Source organism: Alosa alosa, chromosome 19 (genome assembly GCF_017589495.1).
Source record: "Alosa alosa isolate M-15738 ecotype Scorff River chromosome 19, AALO_Geno_1.1, whole genome shotgun sequence".
Taxonomy (NCBI): domain Eukaryota; kingdom Metazoa; phylum Chordata; class Actinopteri; order Clupeiformes; family Clupeidae; genus Alosa; species Alosa alosa.
This window is the reverse complement of record NC_063207.1, coordinates 22,342,006-22,362,799: the sequence shown is the minus strand read 5'-3', so window position 1 is coordinate 22,362,799 and position 20,794 is coordinate 22,342,006. Positions and strand designations below refer to the sequence as shown.

Sequence of the window (20,794 nt, the reverse complement as noted above, 5' to 3'; positions counted from 1 at the left end):
TGGGAGAGTATTATTAAAAATGTTACAAGTATGCAAATGCATATTTTTACGGGCATTTAGGTTTTACTGTGTTGTTTTGTTGGGTGTGACCGGAGAGGTCACACCCAACACCTGCCACTGACCATCGACGGTGCTGTGGTGGAGAGAGCGAGCAGCACCAAATTCCTGGGGGTGCACATCAGTGAAGACCTCTCCTGGACCACCAACACTGCATCACTGGCTAAGAGAGCTCAGCCGCCTGTACTTCCTGCTTAAAACTCAGGCGAGCAAGTGCTCCACCAGCCATCATGACCACATTCTACCGAGGCACCATTGAGAGCATCCTCTCCAGCTGTATCGCTGTGTGGGGCGGGAAGCTGCACTGAATACAACAGGAAAGCCCTGCTGCATAGTGAACACAGCTGGAAGGATCATTGGTGCTTCACCCTCCCCCTCCCTGAAGGACATTTACACCACCCACCTCACCCAAGAAGGCGACTCAAAATTGTGAGTGATGCAAGTCACCCGGCCACAATCTGTTTGATCTACTGCCCTCTGGGAAGAGGTACAGAAGCCTGCGCCTCCCAAGACTACCAGACTCACCAACAGCTTCATACACCAAGCTGTAAGGATGCTGAACTCTCCTCCTCTCCCCTCCACCCTCAGCTACATAACATCCTGGACATTGGACCCACAATGGCCGCCTGCACTACTCCACCTGCACACTTGAACACTTGCACACTTGTACACTTTACAACTTGGTGTTGTTGTCCTGAAAACACAACACTTCTGCTGCTCTTACATAACTTGCACCACTATGCCACTTTCTTTATTATTTAGGTCAAACAGTATTTTATAGTATTTTACAGTATTTGCACTAGTATTTTATTGACTGTCTATGCACAATTTCAACAAAATTTTGCTGCTCTTATTTTTTTATTATTATTATTATTATATGTGCCCTCTTATTTACTTATTTACTTACTTTTTTGTTTACTTGAATGTTATGTTTGTCTGTGGACTTAAAATTGGTCAAATATGTCTTGTCTTCACCGTGGGATAGTGAGAAACGTAATTTCGATCTCTTTGTATGTCTGGAACATGTGAAGAAATTGACAATAAAGCTGACTTTGACTTTGACTTTGACTTTTTTAAAGACATGCAAGGCATTCTGGGCCATGTAATGAACAGTGGTCGGCAGCACTCCATAGGCTACGTATTAATATGAATAAGTGTTTCTGTAAACCTAGGGACAATAAACAGCTATCTCTGTTACAAAAACTAGCTGGTAATCGCTCATTGAAGAGGGAACTATGATAAAAAGATTGTTTTCCTAAAAGCATGGAGTTGAAGAAAGATTAAACAAGCAATGTCACGTTAATGTTAAATAGCCTACATCTGGACGCTAGGTGGCAACGTTGTATTACATTTCACTAGTGTAGCCTACTTGAAATACGGTGTGAGATTCACAAGTAAGGAAGGTGCAAATATTATGTAATTTATCATGGGAAATGATTGGAAATGTTATTTCTTGTTTATTCTAATTGCAAACCACACACATCCATTCGGAAGCACACGTAGACATTTAATACTGGAAGACTGTCATTTTGTTTATTTGATGTTGCTTAGCAACGGGGACAGACTTCAGAACAAAGATTCTAGAACAGAGCTTCAGAGAGACACGTTTTGAGTTCGTGGCCAAGTACCTAAAATATCGGATTCCATGTGTAGGCTATGTGCTGGATGGTGTGCTTCCTTTATGAAAGTAAGTGTTTTATACAGTTAACGTTACAGACATAATGAGTCATGTTGTAGTGGTCCACATAAATGTGCCCCTTCTGTTATTAGAATGGTAAGCAGAGATTTTAACATCATTCATTTCTTGTGTGGCTAGAAGCTAGCTAGCTAGGTCATAGGGAGGAGATGTTGCTGTAACGTTATGAGATTTATGTTGCTTAGCGTAATGCCATGGTCATTTGATATGAGATGCTTGTACTCATAACTTCCTCACTCGTAACTTTAGGACTCCTATTTTTACTAAGAGTAATTCAGGAAGCATTTTAGCCCTAAAAGTAGCGCCTGAGTCTGTGACAGCTTAAGCAAGGACTCCTAATAAGACCGATTCACAAACAATGTTTTGTGGTGGCATTTCACGTCGCGATGTTTTGAAATGCATCTAACAATCACAAGGGAACAATTTTGCATTGTAGGCATAACTAAGGGATGCAGTAACACCACCAACAACAACCAAAACTAGCCTACTCATTGTTTACATGTACATTAAATGTAACGTTTCATTGTGAATCAAATTAAAAGATTCTCCTCTTTGCAAACGTTGGCATAGGCATATGGTGACAGATTAATTTAATAATGTTGCTGCGTGAATCACGGTAAGCGCGAATGAAGTGGCCACTTCTTAATAGGAGTCACTGTATGGAAGTAGGCTAAGTAAAATAGAGATGTTTAAAATAGGATAAAGTTAGGATATGTCCGCTTTACAACGCAGAGATAACTGGCCTTTGGCCATAGTAACCATCCATTTAGAACGACTGGCCTTCATAGCAACCAAGGATCTTAGCTGTGATTCATGTAGCTACAGTATACATACAATGTGATGCAAAGTATAGAAAGGTGATGAAATATACAGAGACAGGTCAAGAAATATAGTGCAATGTAGACAGTAGTATACAGTTGATTTACAGAAGGTGGTTTAGAGTAATATGAATTAAATATAAATATGTGCAGTGTATTAGCAGTTATCTCATGCAATAAGTAGAATAATGTATGTAGATGTAGCAGTAACATTATAATAGTAGAAATAATAATATAGATATATGCAGTGTATTAACAGAATATAATAAAACAGAATAAATATGGATATTCAATATGACAAATTTATAACAGATATGTACATAAAATACAGCTATGTGCAGTGTGGAAACAGTGTCATTGTAGTACAGAAACAACATTATAAGAGCAGTAAGAATACGTTTATGTGCAGGATGAATAGTATAAAGATCAGTAGAATAACTATGTAGAAATGTAATTACAGTAGGCCTATGTACATTTGTAAATAAATAGAAAACTATGGGTGAGAGGGATAAATTAATTTTATTTAGTCGTAAAAGTAAATTGCATTCAATTAAATTGCAATTAAAAATCTTTCCAGTAGGCTTTAATGTCACGCAAAAAGTACAACCAAAGCTGAGCTTGATCAACTAGAACGTCTAAAGAACCAGAACTTAAGTGTAGTTTTTTGCTGGGTCCCAGGCCATGTTGGTCTGAGGGGAAATGAGAAAGCGGACAGTGCTGCTAAGCAAGCCCTCAATGAAGAAGTCACAGAATGTCAAATCCCTGCCCCAGACCTTAAACCTATACTGAACTCTTACATCTCAGATAAGTGGCAATCTGAATGGGATTAATGTACCAACAACAAGCAAGGAATGTGAATTTTGGCATGTTTTCATGATCCACTGGGTCGTTATGGGCCACACAAAATACGGTGTTGCTAAAATTACTCCTATTGTGGCTATTAGAGACATGCGTTCATGAGTATCCAGCTCAATTTAATGAGTTAAGTAAAATACATTCACACACACACAAAAAAAACATCACTAATGTTGTGGACATTCCTTTATTCTGAGATACATCAATAGGCTCTCAAAACAATCCCAAACAGACATAAGGTCTTTATAGAGCAAATCCATATAGATTATTTGTCAAATAAACCAGTAAAACAGAATTAGGGGATGGAATATATAACATTCACACTCATAGCTCATATTTCTAGAATAAATCAGTGAAAAAATATCCTGATAAACAAGCAGCATTTTAATGCCTTAGTCATATTTCATAATTTCAAATTTTTCTCTAGGTTACCTGATAGCCCAGTTTGAGAGGTGCAAGACGCGTGACATTATTTATTTTTGCAGCCAATCACTGCTGTTGTTTTATTTTATTGATTTGATTTTAGTCATAGAAGCTAAATTTGAAGGCAGGCCACAGGTAAAAGCCAACGAACCGCATTCACCCCGCAAGGCAATAGTTGAATAGAGCTTTTGAGGTATTGCCACTGCTCCAACACTGAAAGGCACTGTTAGAATGCTTGGATCAAGCCAGGTTCAGCATAGCGTATGTCACTGTCTGCTCACGTTGGTGACCGGAACAGGGCAAGCACACTTTCGCAGTTCCCGTCGGAAATGCAGTCTAGTTGACATTGACATTGATAGTGTAATGCTAAACAATCCAGACTGCTGGCATGAATTCTTATGGGCTGTTGAAGAAACCGTGTGAGAGAACTGTGAACTGTGTGACACTCCCTAGGGTGGGCCTCTGTCATGGGCGGGGGGGCGGGGGGGTTGGGGGGGTGCAGCACTGAAGCAGCACCCTCATCATGATAATTCATGTGGCTTTCTGCAGGTGAGCCGCAGCCTCGGAGCAAAACCCGCAGCGGAGTCCCTCGGGGTTACTGGAACTTTTCGTGGACAGCAGAGGACGAGTTCAGCTTTGCGGAGGACACGGCCCCTTTGCCAGGTGAGCTGTCAGCCCTCCTCTCTCTCAAGGCCACTGCGGTTCAGGGTGATGAGTACACTGTTTATTGACGGAGACACATGCATCCAGCTCTCTGTCCACATGCATGAGTATCCTCTCCTCACTTATCAGTTAGACTCATAGGTTTTGACTGTCCGTGCTCAGCTGCTGTGTGAGAAGACAAAATGATCTAGAGGCACGTTTTCATGTCATGGCAACATTTTAACAGAGTTAAATTCAAATGTAGAGCAATTACATTACAAGTGAGGTTTCATGATTGTTTCTGAGACTGATAGAAGTTGAGCTTCAATTTAATTTACATTACATTAAAAAATATGCATTCCTACCATGAATTTTGTATGTGTGTTTATGGTTTACTGTAATTATTGAATATCCTGCCATAAAAAACACACCGATAGATTGCTTTTAGGTATCAAAATATCTTTTCATGAAATCTTTTTTATGAAATCTACTGCAGTTATGAACAGATGGTATGTAAGGGAAAGCAGAATTTTATGCTGCCCATATGTGGAGGATCTGTGATTGACACCGGAAGGAAATACATTTCATAAAAAGATGTGGATTTTATACAGGAAATTGATGGACTAAACTTCTGATACTTCTGGTGCATCACATGTCGAAGATTTGCACTGATAAAAGACATCAGTTACTGTATGTTCAGACTTTATTTGGAAAGTGGTGAGTGATAAAGTGGTGTGTGTGTGTACAGTATGCACACATGTGTTTGAGAGGAAGAGAAAAAAAATATTTATATATTTGCTTTGGTTATGATGCCAGTCCTATTTTAGATATAGTATAGTATAGCTGAAGCTAAATGAAATGTGCAGTCCCTGGAGCTAATTTCTCCACAACCCTGAGGGCTGAGGCCACCTTTCAGTTCAGAGGTCAGGCTGTTGATGATAATTCTCCGCCGCCCCAGCACCGAACTGTCACTCAAGTGACATATGCAGACCCCGATGTGACCGACAAAGGGTGGGCACTTTGAGCTGCTGTAATTGGTGTCACACTGATGGGGTGGCTGTGCTTGATTTATGCCAAGATGAGGGGAGCCAGTGTGCCGACAATGCCGTCTGCAGTTTGTAATTTTCAGACACTCCATGTCTCTTTGCCCACCTGCCTATCCTATATTACATCCCATATGACACATAAAAAAGCTGGGTATATGAAGCAGGAGTAAATCCAACCAAGCGACGAAGCGACTTACTTTAATGTGGTGACCCAATGCAGTCATGAAAATCCCAGAGAAACATGTGAGCGCATGTGAGATTGATAGCATCGTAACGGGCAGAAGGAGCCGTATCCCACATGAAATCAATTTCTATCTCATAAAGCCCTGGATGATTCACCTCTGTGGTCTCTGAAGCAAATTATGTGATTGATTAAAATTGCCAAAAGTGTGTCCTTGTCCTAATGAGGTTCACAAAACCTTAATCTTTAAGCCTCTAACAGATCTTTCAGTCCAGATGCATTTTAACGCTGCCATTGGGATGGTGGCTTTGCTAAAAGCTCATCGGGGGCAGGTAGAGGCCTTGCTCTCGACAGTGGGATGGAGGTGTGTGTTTGGAGGCCACTATCGCCATGGTGATAGATCTCTGCTGTCTCCACAGCATCTGTTGCATGCTGGCATTTATTACACCCTGCAAGACCACAGGCAGGCTTGGCTGGTTGCCACCCACTGGAGGACAAACAGCCTTCCACTCCAAATCCAGATGAATCTGCCTTTTTGTGGCTACAACACATCAGCTAATGCCCCCTGCTTGTTTGCAGAGGTAATCTGCCTGAATGAGCTAAACTTGTTTAATCTCGTCTGATTTCGTCTTTGCTGCCAAGAAAGAAAAGGTGTTAAGAAATTGAAATTGAAAAGGTGTTAAGAAATTGAAGGAGATGAGATCCCATGCATGTGATTCCACATGCATATGTCTTTGTTGAACAACACATGGTGAGGCCAGTGGTGTGATTTAGTTTGTTGTCACAAACCCCCCTCTGCTAAACTCGTTGTCGTGACATTTTCCCACGACTCTGTTCACCATGCCCACCGGCCCTGAGATCAATTCAAAAATTTCGAACAGCCAGATCAAAAACAACATGCATCATCTCTGCCTCAGAGACAAACACTATTTCCCCACCTCCTTCTCAACCCCAGGCATCAGTCTGCACTCGCTGCCACGAAATCCCATCTCATCTGTAATAAAATGAGAATGAGATTGATTTCCTTCACAATCCCATTTTACAGAGGATACAGAAATGAGGAGGGTGGGTGAGTTTGGCTATGGGATTTGTGTGTCTATGTGTGTGTGATTGTATGTCTCCTCCGTTGGCGCTTAGCAATAGAGATTTATTCGTCCGCACTGCTCCTGTTGGAACTTTAAGGTTTATTTTATTTTGCCTGTCCATATCACTCTGCATCTCTCTCAATCTGTCACACATGACTCATGAATCATCTATTCATCTGTCCACTCCCAGCATGCATTTGAGGCAGCTGCGCCATCTCCAAAGACTGATGGGTGGGAGCTGCAGACTACCCAGGCCATAAAATAGTTAAATTCATCAGTATCTTCGAGACAGAGTCAAAATAAATATATTCATCATCTTCAGTCACCATTTTCACAGCATTTTCTGCCAGCAATGCAGTTTAAACATTGTCAAATTCATCTTTTGTAGACAGATCTGCTTAACGCACTGGCAGCTAAATTTGCTTGTTTTAAGTACAAGTATGCTTAGATTTGCTTGTTTAAGTACAAGTATGCTTAGATTTGCTTGTTTTAAGTACAAGTATGCTTAGATTTGCAATAGTTTGTCTTATATTTGCAGGGCCATTTTAGAGTGTAGAGGGTATTTGTCATACTCCCAGTTATGCAGATTACTTACAAAGCCAACAAATGCCAAATATTTCTCCCGAAACAAAGTTTTTGACGTAAGAACAGTGAGGAGCTCCTACCTCTGAGGAGTCTGCATGTCATCGATTAAATCTGATCATAGTTTATCCAATATCTTTGTGACAGTCTGAAGAACTAATTAATCATCATCATTCAAAACACAATAACACATGTCCACTCTTGGGAAAAAAATGTGATGTTAATAATTTGTACACACATTAGACTACTTTGCATATCTCTCAAGTGTATGTCTATAAGTGTGAACAATAAGACTCCTAATTTTGCTTTCTATAGTACGAGCCCCTTCGTTAAACACATCTTCTGGTTTAAAGTTGATCTGACATAATTGTAGCATCCAATTTCCCTCATTGGCTCTATTTGGTCCCTCTGACAGATAGCCTAAATCAAATTTGTGACTCAACTTTGGCCTTAATCTTCTCTATAGATTGTTGCAATGACAGACATAGTGGGAACAACAGCTTTACTTATCTCTCCTTCTTGGGACCAAATATCATGTAGCCTATCATAGATCATGCAGCAAAAATAATTTGAAGAATTTGAACAACAAACACTGTGAAAACAACTATTATTGTAAATTTCAATATAACATACAAAATCTGTAGGTGCCATTGGAAGTTTACTTATGGAAGGTATTAGGCTCTATAAAGGATAAAGTTCCTTTGCACAGCCTTCCAGGTGCTGGTGAGGTGCAGTTGTAAGATTAAAAGAAAGTAAAGGATCACCGCACACTGGTGGATTTTCTTTGCTGGTTTATTATGACCGCCGCTAGCGAAGCTAGAAAAGCGGTCATATAATGATTGTCAAAGTTTTTGTTGTGTTTTTTTTCCCTTCATCTACTTCCTGAATTTTTGGTCACCGAAACACCGGGGCACATGAAATTTGGTGGGTATGTAGCCCCACTAGACTTTTACGGAAAAATGTTGTTTGATCCCCGGGGGCCACTCCCCCTCCGCGCTGGGCCCCCCGAAACCCAAAAAATTTTGTTTTTCCTAAATAACTACCTGAACCGTGGCACGGAGGATGAAGACATTTTTATGGTATGTTGGTCTCAAGGGCCCACATCAACCTAGCCCATAATCACTTATTTATGATTTGAATGAAATGAAAAAGCAATATCATTCTGCTTTAATTGCCCCTCTCTTCAGTTAAGATGTTCAGAACTGCACCAAATTTTATGTGTATGATTAACCTGGCATTCTCTGGGGGTATGCCAAGTTTCGTAGAATTTCATCCAGGGGGTCTAAAAAATGTAAGTTATGTGTACATTTAGTGACTGTACACTCATTGGCCTGTAGATGGTGGTGCACACATATACACACGCACACACACACAGGCACGCACATACTATCGGTATCGGCAATTAGAACGGCCGATACATAATTACAAATTCAGTAGGATTAAAGGAAAACCAAATATTCATCATCATCATCATGGCTGCATTTCCAGTATTGGCGATACGTAGTTGTTTGTCCACCAGATGGCGCATCGTTGCAGTGAGACGTAATTTTGTTGGAAGTTAAACTAAAGTGGGTTGGAAAAACAATGGACGCTTCCTACAAGGACTGTAGTTTACCGCAGATAACGTGTAATAAGGATAGGACGATTTTCACATGAAATGTAATTCCCATTTCTTCTTGAAGCCGAAATAAATCTGAGAATGTTTATCGGACATGCTTGGTTTTTACTGCAGGTACGTTAATCTTATAATATCAATAGCTATAGGACCTAGGTACAATAATGTTACCGTTAGCATTGGTTGAGTGATGGAGGCCAATTTTATTGCATTTGTAGAAAACTATGCGGTTATACCAAGCAAATTGATAGCAGCACTAATTGTATCTTTCGACTGTCATCTCATTTGCTTATGACCATAAGGCTACTAACAGGAGCTAAGTGAGTTAGCCACAACACGTTCGCTACGTGATGTTTTTTTAATGGAAAATAAATAGGCTTCCTGAAAGATAACCTGTCTACGATGCATATAAACACCGGGCTGGGACATTTCTGCTCAACATCTCAAAAAGCATGAGTCAACGTTCATTCCCAAACACCCATATAGGCTAGGCCTACTTCAATCCTCTATTTTCAAAGGTGATTCAAGTAAGGAAGAGCATGGCCCAAAGTAAAGTAACTAGGACTGAAACTACATCAATTCGTCAAAGTGAATAATTTGTGTCAACTCGCCGCAATGTAGATTTATTAACGCACCCGTGATTATCTACATCTCAATTTAAACCAAATGTTTTGGAGCGCACGTTAAGAGATGTATCCAGGGCAGGGCTGTACCTACACATATTTGTTGCACGTGCAACAAAAATCATTCTTTGCGATTGATGATTTAGTACCAATGTTACACCGGTCCGATACAGTTTTGCCTATGGCTACCGTGAGACTGAGATGCTTTTTGTTTGTTCGAAGTGCGTGCGGGTGTGAGAGGGGACAGGGAGTCGATGTGCTTTGATTCCAGCTTCAGGGCCGGCCCGAGGCATAAGCGAATTAAGCGGCTGCTTGGGGCCCCCAATCGAGTTTCTTTTTTTTTTTTTTTACATAATAATTAACGTAAACAAGTGACATCAATGAATGAATAAATGAAACAATTAATAATTCAAAACAAGAAAATTCTGATTTCATGATCAATGTGCCTGCCTAACGCCTACCTCTACCAGCCTTTGAGTGACGCGCATAAACTAGACACCTCGGGTTCATAGACAATTCGTGCAGACACTGCATCAAGTTCAAAAATCGGAAGAGACGGTGAGATGTTAAGACAAGTCACAAAAAAGGACGTATCCCTCTGGTGCCGAAAACAGAAAGAAGAAAATGACAGAGGAGGAGAAAAACGAGCAAGATACAGGTATGTTTGCATGATTATTTACAGTATGTTTTGTGCTCGAGGTAGCTAGCTAGCTGTCATGATCGAATATAAGCCATCACCAGAACTAAATCCCCGCCATCAACAGAGAAATGTCTCCCATTAATATATATTTATCTAGGTGTATTTCAGATGTCAAGGATATTGGGATTGTTTTGGATGTTCATTCAAGCATGTACCCTAGCTCTAGGTGGGCTTATGTTGTAAATTAAAGTTAGCTAGCTGACTGAAGTGGACATTAGCACTACAGTAGCTACATGAAAATGTAGCTGAAGGCAATATTACCACAGAGGGATTGTTTCTGATTTCGCACCTGAAAGTGTTGATAGTTTATTACTGTTAAATAATATGTAACATAGTGGTAAGTCTGATAGCAACAGCAGGCTAAGCCCAGGCTCCTAGTCCCAACCCCAACCCACTAGCGCGACTCTGGGCATCGGTAACGTTCCAGCTTCATAGGCAAAGATGGAACAGTACGTGCGCTCTGCTCTAAGATATTTGGAGAGAGATGGTAGTGTTTGAGAAAATATACCATGTTGGGTGGGGAGACTTCTGTGATGAAAATAGACTTAAATTGGATTAAGACAGTGGCGAGTGATGTAGTGGTGCTACCCTAATATTTAGGCTGCAGTAGATCACCATGTTAAGCGTTCACCAGACCATACTGCAATTAAGTATACTTTTGATTATGCCTCATTTGCCAATAGAATATGAATTGTTACATGTGGAATTGCTTGTTGATGAGTGTAAGTAATGATAGCAAAATAAACTCATTCTGCTCGATCAAATATGCACTTTTTTTCAGAGACACTGTTGAAGTTCTTTGGAGCACATCTCTACCTCTACCTAAGTCTACCTCATCAAGTGTCTGCCTCCATGGCTGATGACACAGAAGGTGAGGTTTTCTTGATGGCAAATGGTTACATAGCCTGTTAATATGACATGACACATTTAACATAGTTTTTGTTTTATTTATTTATGTATTTATTTAATCATTGCAGGTTCGTTGTAGAGTTGCAGAGTTGCAGATACCTGAAAGCCAGGAACGAAGTAGGAATAAGTATCTATTTTTTGGGACATTTTATTTTTGATTATTAATGTTTGTCTATTTTGGTTTTATTTTGTAGTTGAAGATTGCTCATTTAATGCACATTTGCAGATTTATTCTGCAAATCTGTTGAAAAACAAGTCATTAAACGGATGTACTTGTTTACAACAAATACAAATGCTGTTGTATTTTGTTATTTGTCAATTCAACTTCAGTAAACCACCCTTAGTGCTTCACTTTGAATATGAATGTTTCAAATAAATCTGTGATTTTAGTACCCTCTAAGATTAAAAGGTGACAGGGTTGATGTAAATAACAACTATATTAATACATTGGTTTATCAAGCATATGGGGCCAGAAGTCTAGAGCGGAGCCCCAAAACATTTTTGGCATGTGAGCAAGGATGGATTGCTGAATGAGCCTACCGAGTCCTTATGCATCTGTGTACAGGGGGACAGTAGTTCATAATCAGTCACTGTATTAATACATAACCTCACTGTATTAATTTATAATATGACATTATAGTGTGAAGTTGTCAATTATCGCCAAGCACAGGTGACTCTGTGTTGTGGGAGGGGGCCCCCAAATCAAATTCTGCTAAGGGCCCCCAAAAGGCTCGGGCCGGCACTGTTTCGGTGGAATCCGTCAGTTGGTCTGTTGCAGCTGCTCGCCTCAGCTGCAGCAGCGCCGGTAGTGCTGACGGTAGAGTAGTCGCTATCGAAATGTTATCAAACTCGTTACAGAGTAGCCTATTATGATAGTGTTCGTGCTTTTCAAAGTAAACTGGCGTTTTGGAAGACGCAGCTCTCCAAGCGCAATGCAGCCCACTTCCCCTGTCTAAAATCTCAGCCTGTTAATCGAGTATGGACAGGTAGGCTACGCAAACTTGCTTTCCGGATTCAGGCATGAGTTTGACAAAGGAAAAAGGACTGGAAAAAGACTTTTGCTCTCCATTCATGATTGACCCAGAGGCGATCCAAATGGAACTGATAAAACTGCAGTGTTGTGCACCGTCGAAGGATTAGCCTATGTATCTGTTGCAATCGAATAATTTGATCAATCCTTGCCACCACAGTGACCATTGCTCACGGCCTTTGCAGGTAAAATACTTGTGTAGATGTATGTTTGGGACAACAATTTATGTAAGCAGGCCTTTTCCGTGATGAATATTAATAAATCGAAAGTGCGAAAAAAGTGCGTGCCTGACGCACAAACATCTGAATGATGTTATGTCCCATTTGTACCGCTGTTACAATTGTACCAGTTCTCCACAATAGCCACTGCCCAGAAACTGTACCCCGATATGGACAAGCTGGTGAAAGTTAAAAGGTGTCTTTTTGTTTTACTAATTCCTACTGGATATTCAATCACATGGCCTATTGTTGGACTACTTTATTCTGGCGCTTACTTTCTGTGACTCGTTTAGGCCGAGGCTACTTGGCCTGGCTTTCTTTTAATTGGCCTTATTAATCATTGACGTGTTTTTTCATGTGCAAGCCTTCAGTAAATATAATAAAAGTAATACTTGTGTTATTTATAGGAAATGTGTTTTGTTGGCACCTAGTCTATTTTGTTGCATTTCTAATTTATAAATGTAGGCTACTTGCATGGATAGGAAAATGTTTTTAGAGAGTAACTGTCTCCTGCTTTAGGTTATGTAATTGTAGGGCTCATTGTGAGGCTATTTTGGCGCCAATGGAATTTCTTTTTGATGTGTGCGCATGAATAATTTCAAATAGCCTACCTGTCCATATGTTTGGCATTTTCAGTCCGAAATTGTAATCCGGCCCCCTGAGGTCTCATTTGAAAAAAAATCTGGCCCCCTGTCTAATTTCACCCTGGCATCCCTGGTGTAAGGTGTAGCCTACACTGTGCCCTGGTGAGAAACTTGTGTCCACTGCCGTTAACTCAACTGCCAGTCTGATAACGATTTGCACTAGCTTTGCACCAAATTTCGGAGGACCGCCTGTTTAATGAAAAAGTAGGCCTAAGGCTACCCTCATGTAGGCTAGGCTATTTTGTGTTCTCCTATATGCCCTTAAGATGTATTGAAGCTATGTTATTATGACCGCCGCGCAGTGAAGCGGCGTATAGGTTTAGTCAGATTTTTTTTTTTTTCTTTTCTTTTTCGCATGTCCAAATTTCCGTCAAGGATTCCCGGGACACTGAAAGACCGGGGTACACGAAACTTGGTGGGCATGTAACCCCACATGGATAGCATGGAACCATCGGTTTTCGTTTTGATCTGTTGCACCCCCGCTGTACTGGACCCCCCCGAAAGGAGGGTAGGGCAGACACAGTTTTCTGTGAATATCTTGAGAACCGTAGGACCTAGGATTACCAATTTTTTCCGTATGTTAGCCTCCAGGGGTCATGTTAATCCATTCCATGTGCACACATGTGCATAAACAGATACACACGCACACACATACATTCACAGTAATCATATGTATGGCACATACTCACACAGTAGACATATGTACGCATGCATGCACATGCACAAACACACATACGCAGGCAAACACACAAGCACGCTCAAACACACACACACACACACACACCCACACACATAAACATAAACGTGTACACACACACATGCACACAATTCAAGAATTTCTCAGAATTATGAACAGGCAAGATGGGGGTGGGGTTGTATAAAATGAATTTTACATGTGAAATCTATGAACTAATCATGTTTTGGTACTTGTTGTCTAGCAGATACCAGTGAGAATTGAGTGTGGATAATGCAATTTAGTGAGACAGTTAGAATCATATAGGCCTTTCAGCGTGATTTATTTTTGTGGTAAAAATGTGCTGGACTGGGCGGCGGTCATATTTTGTACCGCTCTGCAGTACATCTAGTTTGATATTGTTTCATAGGGCTTTAGTGGTGGTGTTAAAGCCTACAGTATAATAGCCCAATGTTTTCTTGTCAGGTGCTCTGTTTGTGGCATTTTTTATAGCCTAATAAAGAGCACAAAATAAATACCTGTTATGTCCTTCATCGTAGAACTTTATGTAGTAGGAACAGAGATTGGGTTCTGCCCAAAGTCAGCTACATAAAAGTAACGTAAAGTAAGGAGTAGGCCTAACGTAAAAAGTTACTTTCCATAGAGGGTATCATAAGGGTTACTAAGTAGCTAACGAGTAATGCGCAAACATTAGGCTACTTTTTAAAAGTAAACTTCCCCAACACTGACAATGAGCGCACGATTTAATAAAGTTCACTATTTACTAAGATGAGTGCACCATTTGCTATTTACTAAAAGGAGTGCATATAGTTGAATCTAATCTATTGATTTAGTAGCTTGCGCACTATGTAGGAAAAGGAGTGCACACATGGACAGATTATGAGGCAGTGTGTGCCTGGCACAGATGTGAACTCAGCTACAGTAAGTAAGGGGGGTCTGGGCTGGGGGGGCATGCCAGAAGAACATTTTGAAAAATAACCCCTTAAATAGTGACTTCTGGCTAGTTTTATGGAAAGAAACATTAATCCTTTGAGACCTAGGCAGTGTAATTTGTCATTATAAGGGCCATCTATACTGTACATCCTGCATCTTGTTTTTGTTCTATTTTTCAGGACAGTCAGGGATTTTTTCCCATCTGGGAAAGTATAATGTAATAATACTTGCATAGCCTTTGTCTCTGATGTTAGCCTTTATGTCAAGGAACTCTATTTGTGTTTTTGCATTAGTGTCATAGGATGCATGCCAGTATAAATAACTATTCATATTGTAGCGATCTTACCCTCAGATAAGATTCACCTTTGGCCAGGACGGCCATTTATTGGAGCAGGTAGTTTCAGACACACTCAGACATACGGATAACTACATACAGTAGGGCAACACAGGGGTAGTCTCAGCCGCACATGTAACACACAATAAGGGTTTACCACACACATCAACACGAGGATAAACACATTAGATACAACTAAAGAGACTAACACGCTAACAAATACACAACATGGTAAACGTAACTACAACTATTATAATCGACATTACACCTTTTAGCATTCACTCGCACTGCATTCTGGGAGACACTCATTCGACGTTAAACATGTATATCCACCGACGCTACAATATTTAGGTGGAAATATGTGGAATATAGCAATATACAAATCATGATGGTGGGATATTTCATGGCTTAGCTATTTACGTGACATAAATATTTTATTAATTATGAATTTCTTTTTTACTTGAGTATTGTAACTGGACCATTGGATGAAGAATGTACCTAATACTCCTCTGCATTTGTGACCTGAAATAACCTGTTCTTGCATATGTGCAGATGCCACGTATAAAAGCACAGTTGATCTGTCCATGCCGAGACCAACATTTAACAGCACGTTTATTATTTTGGGTTGCTATTACATTCTAATTGCAGACCAAAGACCTTATAGAAATGTGCTGTAATTTCAAAACCGGATTATTGGGAACAGTTTATTGTACAGCTTACTGTATTGTACAGCGATTGTACTGTTTATTTTGATGGTTGTATATGGTTGTTCAGTCAAGAGTTTGTGAGATATTCCACTGAGAAGAACGTGGAGATGGATGCAGATATGTATATTATAATAGGACTTATAGGGAATATAGGCCTAACCAAATGCTAAATTTGTGCATAGGCCTATTATAATATAACCATATCAGTCTGCTCTCGTTATCATTTTGATCAGGCAAGTAATATCGTTCAGAAAATATAAAATCAAAATGAACAAACTGAAGAGGTTACCGCATTCATCCGATCTGGCTATTTCACTTTCAACTTGATTATGAAACATTAAATATGCGGATACCTTGACATAGTGTTTTTTCTGCGTGAGAAATGCAAGGTGTGGCATGTGGGCGTGTGAACTTGTTGAATTGCGTGTGTCTCACGGTCATTGGCATGTTGTCAGGTGATCCTGCATGTGTCCTACTACAGATAAGCACATGGAGCTAGAAGGGGGCACAGAATGTAACCATACCAAGGCAGGCTAAACACACATATAGTAGGCTACAGCTACACATATAGTTTGAGTATTTTGTAGTCTGTGGATTAGAATGACTGCCCTGCAATATCTCTCTCTAGACTAATTTTTTCCGTTGGTCGCACTTTCTTATTTGTTCGCACCAGAACATGATCACACTCTATATTTGTCTTAATTGACTTGATAGTAGGCTAGCTGAATAATTTAGTCTGAATATTGTCGTCCTATGGGCCTATAATTTAAAAAGAAAACAGCCTTGAAAATGTGTCAACTAAAAAAACAGCATTATAGCATATTGTGCAGAGTACACACACACTCACACATACGCATACTTACACAGGTATGCTCACAGACAAATATATTTCAAACACACTAAAACATACTCACAGGCATAAGAGTGCACACACACGTCAGACACACACACAGAGGCAGACAGGCAGTTCGCAAAAATGTTTACAGACATGCACAAAAATCCACTTGTCATACGCACACATGCGCACACACACAGACACACACACACATACAAACACAATGGCACAAGTGTGTACACACACACACACACTATGCAGTACAACTAGTTTTTAAGAATATCTCCAGGTTGCCATTGAACAGTATTTCCATTTCTTACAGCTATAATTCACATCAACCTCATTGCACCAGTTGTAAATGGTTACTCATTATGACCGCCGCACAGCGAAGGTTTTTTTTTTTCTTTTTCGCATGCCCAAATTTCCGTCAATGATTCCCGGGACACTGAAAGACCGGGGTACACGAAACTTGGTGGACATGTAACCCCACATGGATAACATGGAACCATCGTTTTTCGTTTTGATCTGTAGCCCCTCGCTGAATTGGACCCCCGAAAGGAGGGTAGGGCAGACACAGTTTTCTGTGAATATCTCGAAAACCGTAGGGTTTAGGAGGACCTTTTTTTTGTATGTTGATCTCAAGGGGCCATGTCAACCCATTCCATAACCACTCATTTCATGTATAGCGCCACCCTAGTTAAACACAAAAAAAGTAAAAATGAGGTGGTGTAATTGAAGGTATCTGTGACCTAACATAGTCAAAACTGCACAAAATTGGAAGTGTAGGATCATTATGACACCCTATGTATGCACGCCAAGTTTTGTGGAATTCCGTTCATGGGGGGCCACACAATAAATTAATTTATGTTACTATACACCAACTGGCCTGTAGGTGGCCGGAGACAGTTTTCTGTGAATATCTCGAGAACCGTAGGGCCTAGGAGGTCCACCTTTTTTTTTGTATGTTGGTCTTAAGGGGGCATGTCAACCCATCCCATTACCACTTATTTCATGTATAGCGCCACCTAGTTAAAAATTAAAAAGCAAAAATGAGGTGTTTTCATCTCAATATCTCTGGCTGACAAGGTCAAAACTGCACGAAATTAAAAGAGTAGGATCATTATGACACCCTCTGAATGCATGCCAAGTTTTGTGTACTTTCGTTCATGGGGGGCCTTACAATAAAATAATTTATGTGTACATTTAGTGACGCATACACCAACAAAGGATTCCGGGACACTGAAAGACCGGGGTACACAAAACTTGGTGAGCATGTACCCCCACATGGATAGCATGGAACCGTCATTTTTCGTTTTCATCTGCAGCCCCCCCCGCTGGACTGGACCCCAAAGGAGGGTAGGGCAGACACAGTTCTCTGTGAATCTTTTATGGTATGTTGGTCTCAAGGGCCCACATCAACCTGGCTCATAATCACTCATTTGTGATTTGCCCCGGTAAAAAAATGAAAATCAGTAGGATAAAAAAGAAAGCCAAAATAAATATTCATCATCATCATCATGGCTGCATTTTCAGTATTGGCGAGAAGTAGTCGTTTGTCCACTAGATGGCGCATCGTTGCAGTGAGACGTAATTTTGTTGGAAGTTAAAAGTGGGTTGAAAAAAACAATGGACGCTTCATACAAGGACTGTAATTTTACGCGGCTTAACATCTAATAAGGATAGGGACGATGTTCACATGAAGTGTAATTCCCATTTCTTCTTGAAGCCGAAATAAATCTAAGGATGTTTCTCGGACATGCTTGGTTTTACTGCAGGAATGCGTTAATCTTGTAATATCAATAAGGACCTAGGTAATGTTACCGTTAGCGTTGGTTGAGTGATGGAGGCATTTGATTGATTGCATTTGTAGAAAACTATAAATGCGGTTATACCAAACAAATTGATAGCAGCACTGTTTGTATCTTTTCGACTGTCATTTATTGCACGTGCTACAAAATCATTCTGTGCAATGGAAGATTTTACCAACGTTACAACGGTCTGATACAGTTTTGCCTATACATGCGTGAGACTGAGGCGCCTGTTTATTTTGTTTTAAGTGCGTGCAGGGTGTGAGAGGGGAATCGATGTGCTTTGATTACAGCTTGGTAGTTGTAGTCTGTGAAATTAAAAAGCACGGTGTGTGAAGTATCCAAACAATGACACCTTCATTTCATTATGGCTGCTTTAGCAAAACACCTTAAGCTACTGTGTAGTGGGTCCCATTTAGAAGTGGCTACTTCATTCGGCTTTTCCTTGACTCATGGAGCTGCTTGAATGTTATTACAACTTTTCGGCCACGATATATGACAGTTTAAGTCCGCTTGATACTGTAAGGTAAGCCATTGGTTTCCAAAGGAGATTTTATTTGTAAATAGCATAGCCTATTGACAATTTATGTTGTCAATAGGCCTACCTTATAATCCTACCTGTAGCTTAGGGAAGCTAACAACTTTCTATTAGGATCTAGTTTGTTAGTTACCGTTTTGTCATAACTCCCTGATGCATTTTTGCATTTAGAATAGCCAGAGCGTGTATATCTCAATCGAGGAAAATTAAACAATATCGGGTGCCTATGGACTAGGCTGGGTGAACCCAGCCTGATGATCTGCCATTTTATTTTTTTTTGATTTCTTAAAAGATTGAGCTTGGTCTGATGAAAGCCAGACTAGCCATGGACCTCAGTTAAACAATGCAAGGGAACATGAGTCAGCCTATATTTGCACTAACAATAACGGACAAAAGCTTTTCAACTTTGGCCCGTTAAAATGTGTATGAACAGTCTAGCGACGATTTCATCAAGGCCCATTTGGACATGTCAGTTATTTGCACCACTGGTTAGATGTAAAACAGCATTTCGTTTCAGACTAGGCTACTGTTACTTAATTTGTGCATTAACAATAACGTTTCAGACTACTGTTACTTAATTTGTGCATTGACAATAAAGTATTACATGAACTAAAGATGACTAAAAAATCTTATGTAGAAGAAGAAACATTCACAAAAAAAAAATCCATCCATCCAAAAAAATGACCTTTGTTTTTGATAGCTGTTGAAAACGGCATGGAACTGACAGAGATGTTTTTGTTTATAAATACATAAAAAATAAATAAATAAATAACATTATGCTGATACCTTTTGCTTTTCCCAAATACAATGTAGCCTACAGGTGTAAGTGACCTTTCATCAATCCAGTTGCAATGGATGAACTGTGATGAACTGCCCTACTTGTGATTGTTTAGAGATTTTAAAGGTTTTATAACAATTCTACATCTTCTTTGGCTATTCTACAATCTATTCACCTTTTCAGCACCAGTAGGGTACTTTCTGTGCAGCCGCACACACACACTCATGTATGCCAAACAAGCATTCACAAAAGTTTCAAGAGTGGGGGATGGAGTAAAATATGGAGACAAATTGAAGTGTGATTTATTTTCGCGGAACGGATGTACAGGACTGAGCGGCGGTCATATTTTGTACCGCTATGCGGTACATCTAGTTATAATACGAATGGAGTGTCCTTTATGAAATGATCTTTGTGTCCTTGTGTAGGATAAAAATGTATTAACAGACCAGAGTTTCCATGTCGAGTGGCTCTCTGTGGATGTTTTACAGCAGAGAGCAAGTAGTGAGTGCCATAGGCCGAGCACTCACATTTCTTTCTTTTTTCAGTGAATGGATCAGTGAATGGATCAGATGGCGCACCTCTTACCAAATATTAATTATCAGTCATGAATATTTTTAAAGGTGAAAATCTGAAGAGACACTTTCACGGTCATCCTATGAACAATTATATCGGAATGAAACGGAAAAACTAAACCCATTTACCATTCAGTTGCATCTGTGCTCACATTTAATTTCCAACATGTAACAGCAGACAAAATTGAATTTTCATTTTCTATTAAGAGACAAAGATTTGTATATCTGTTTTTTTTTTATGGATCTGAAATCCTGAGCTCAAAAATGCAACAGTAGCAGCTTTTTTTTTGGTGCTTTCACGTTTTGTGGAAATTCAAGATTATGTCTCCATATCTAAAGTACAGGATAAAGGCCATTTTGTATCCAAGTGTTTTAAAGGATCAAATCAAAACATGGGCCTCATTTGACTAAGCGTTGCAAGTAAAGCTGTGTGGACTTCAACTTGTTTACCTGAAAGATGCATGAATCACA

At 40.0% G+C, this 20,794-nt stretch overlaps 1 protein-coding gene across 4 annotated transcripts in view; it reads left to right on the top strand.

Moving 5' to 3' along the window:
* The window catches only part of alk (ALK receptor tyrosine kinase), a 269,021-nt gene that overhangs the window by 103,210 nt on the left and 145,017 nt on the right, over window positions 1-20,794 (top strand). For 2 of the 4 annotated variants that reach the window (XM_048228498.1, XM_048228497.1), the window contains exon 2: window positions 4,399-4,512. In XM_048228498.1, coding sequence (XP_048084455.1) covers window positions 4,399-4,512 — 114 coding nt within the window. Of the gene's footprint in view, window positions 1-1,700; window positions 1,745-4,398; window positions 4,513-6,249; window positions 6,300-20,794 lie in introns of those variants that run through there. The other 2 variants (XM_048228500.1, XM_048228501.1) reach the window with 2 other exon arrangements.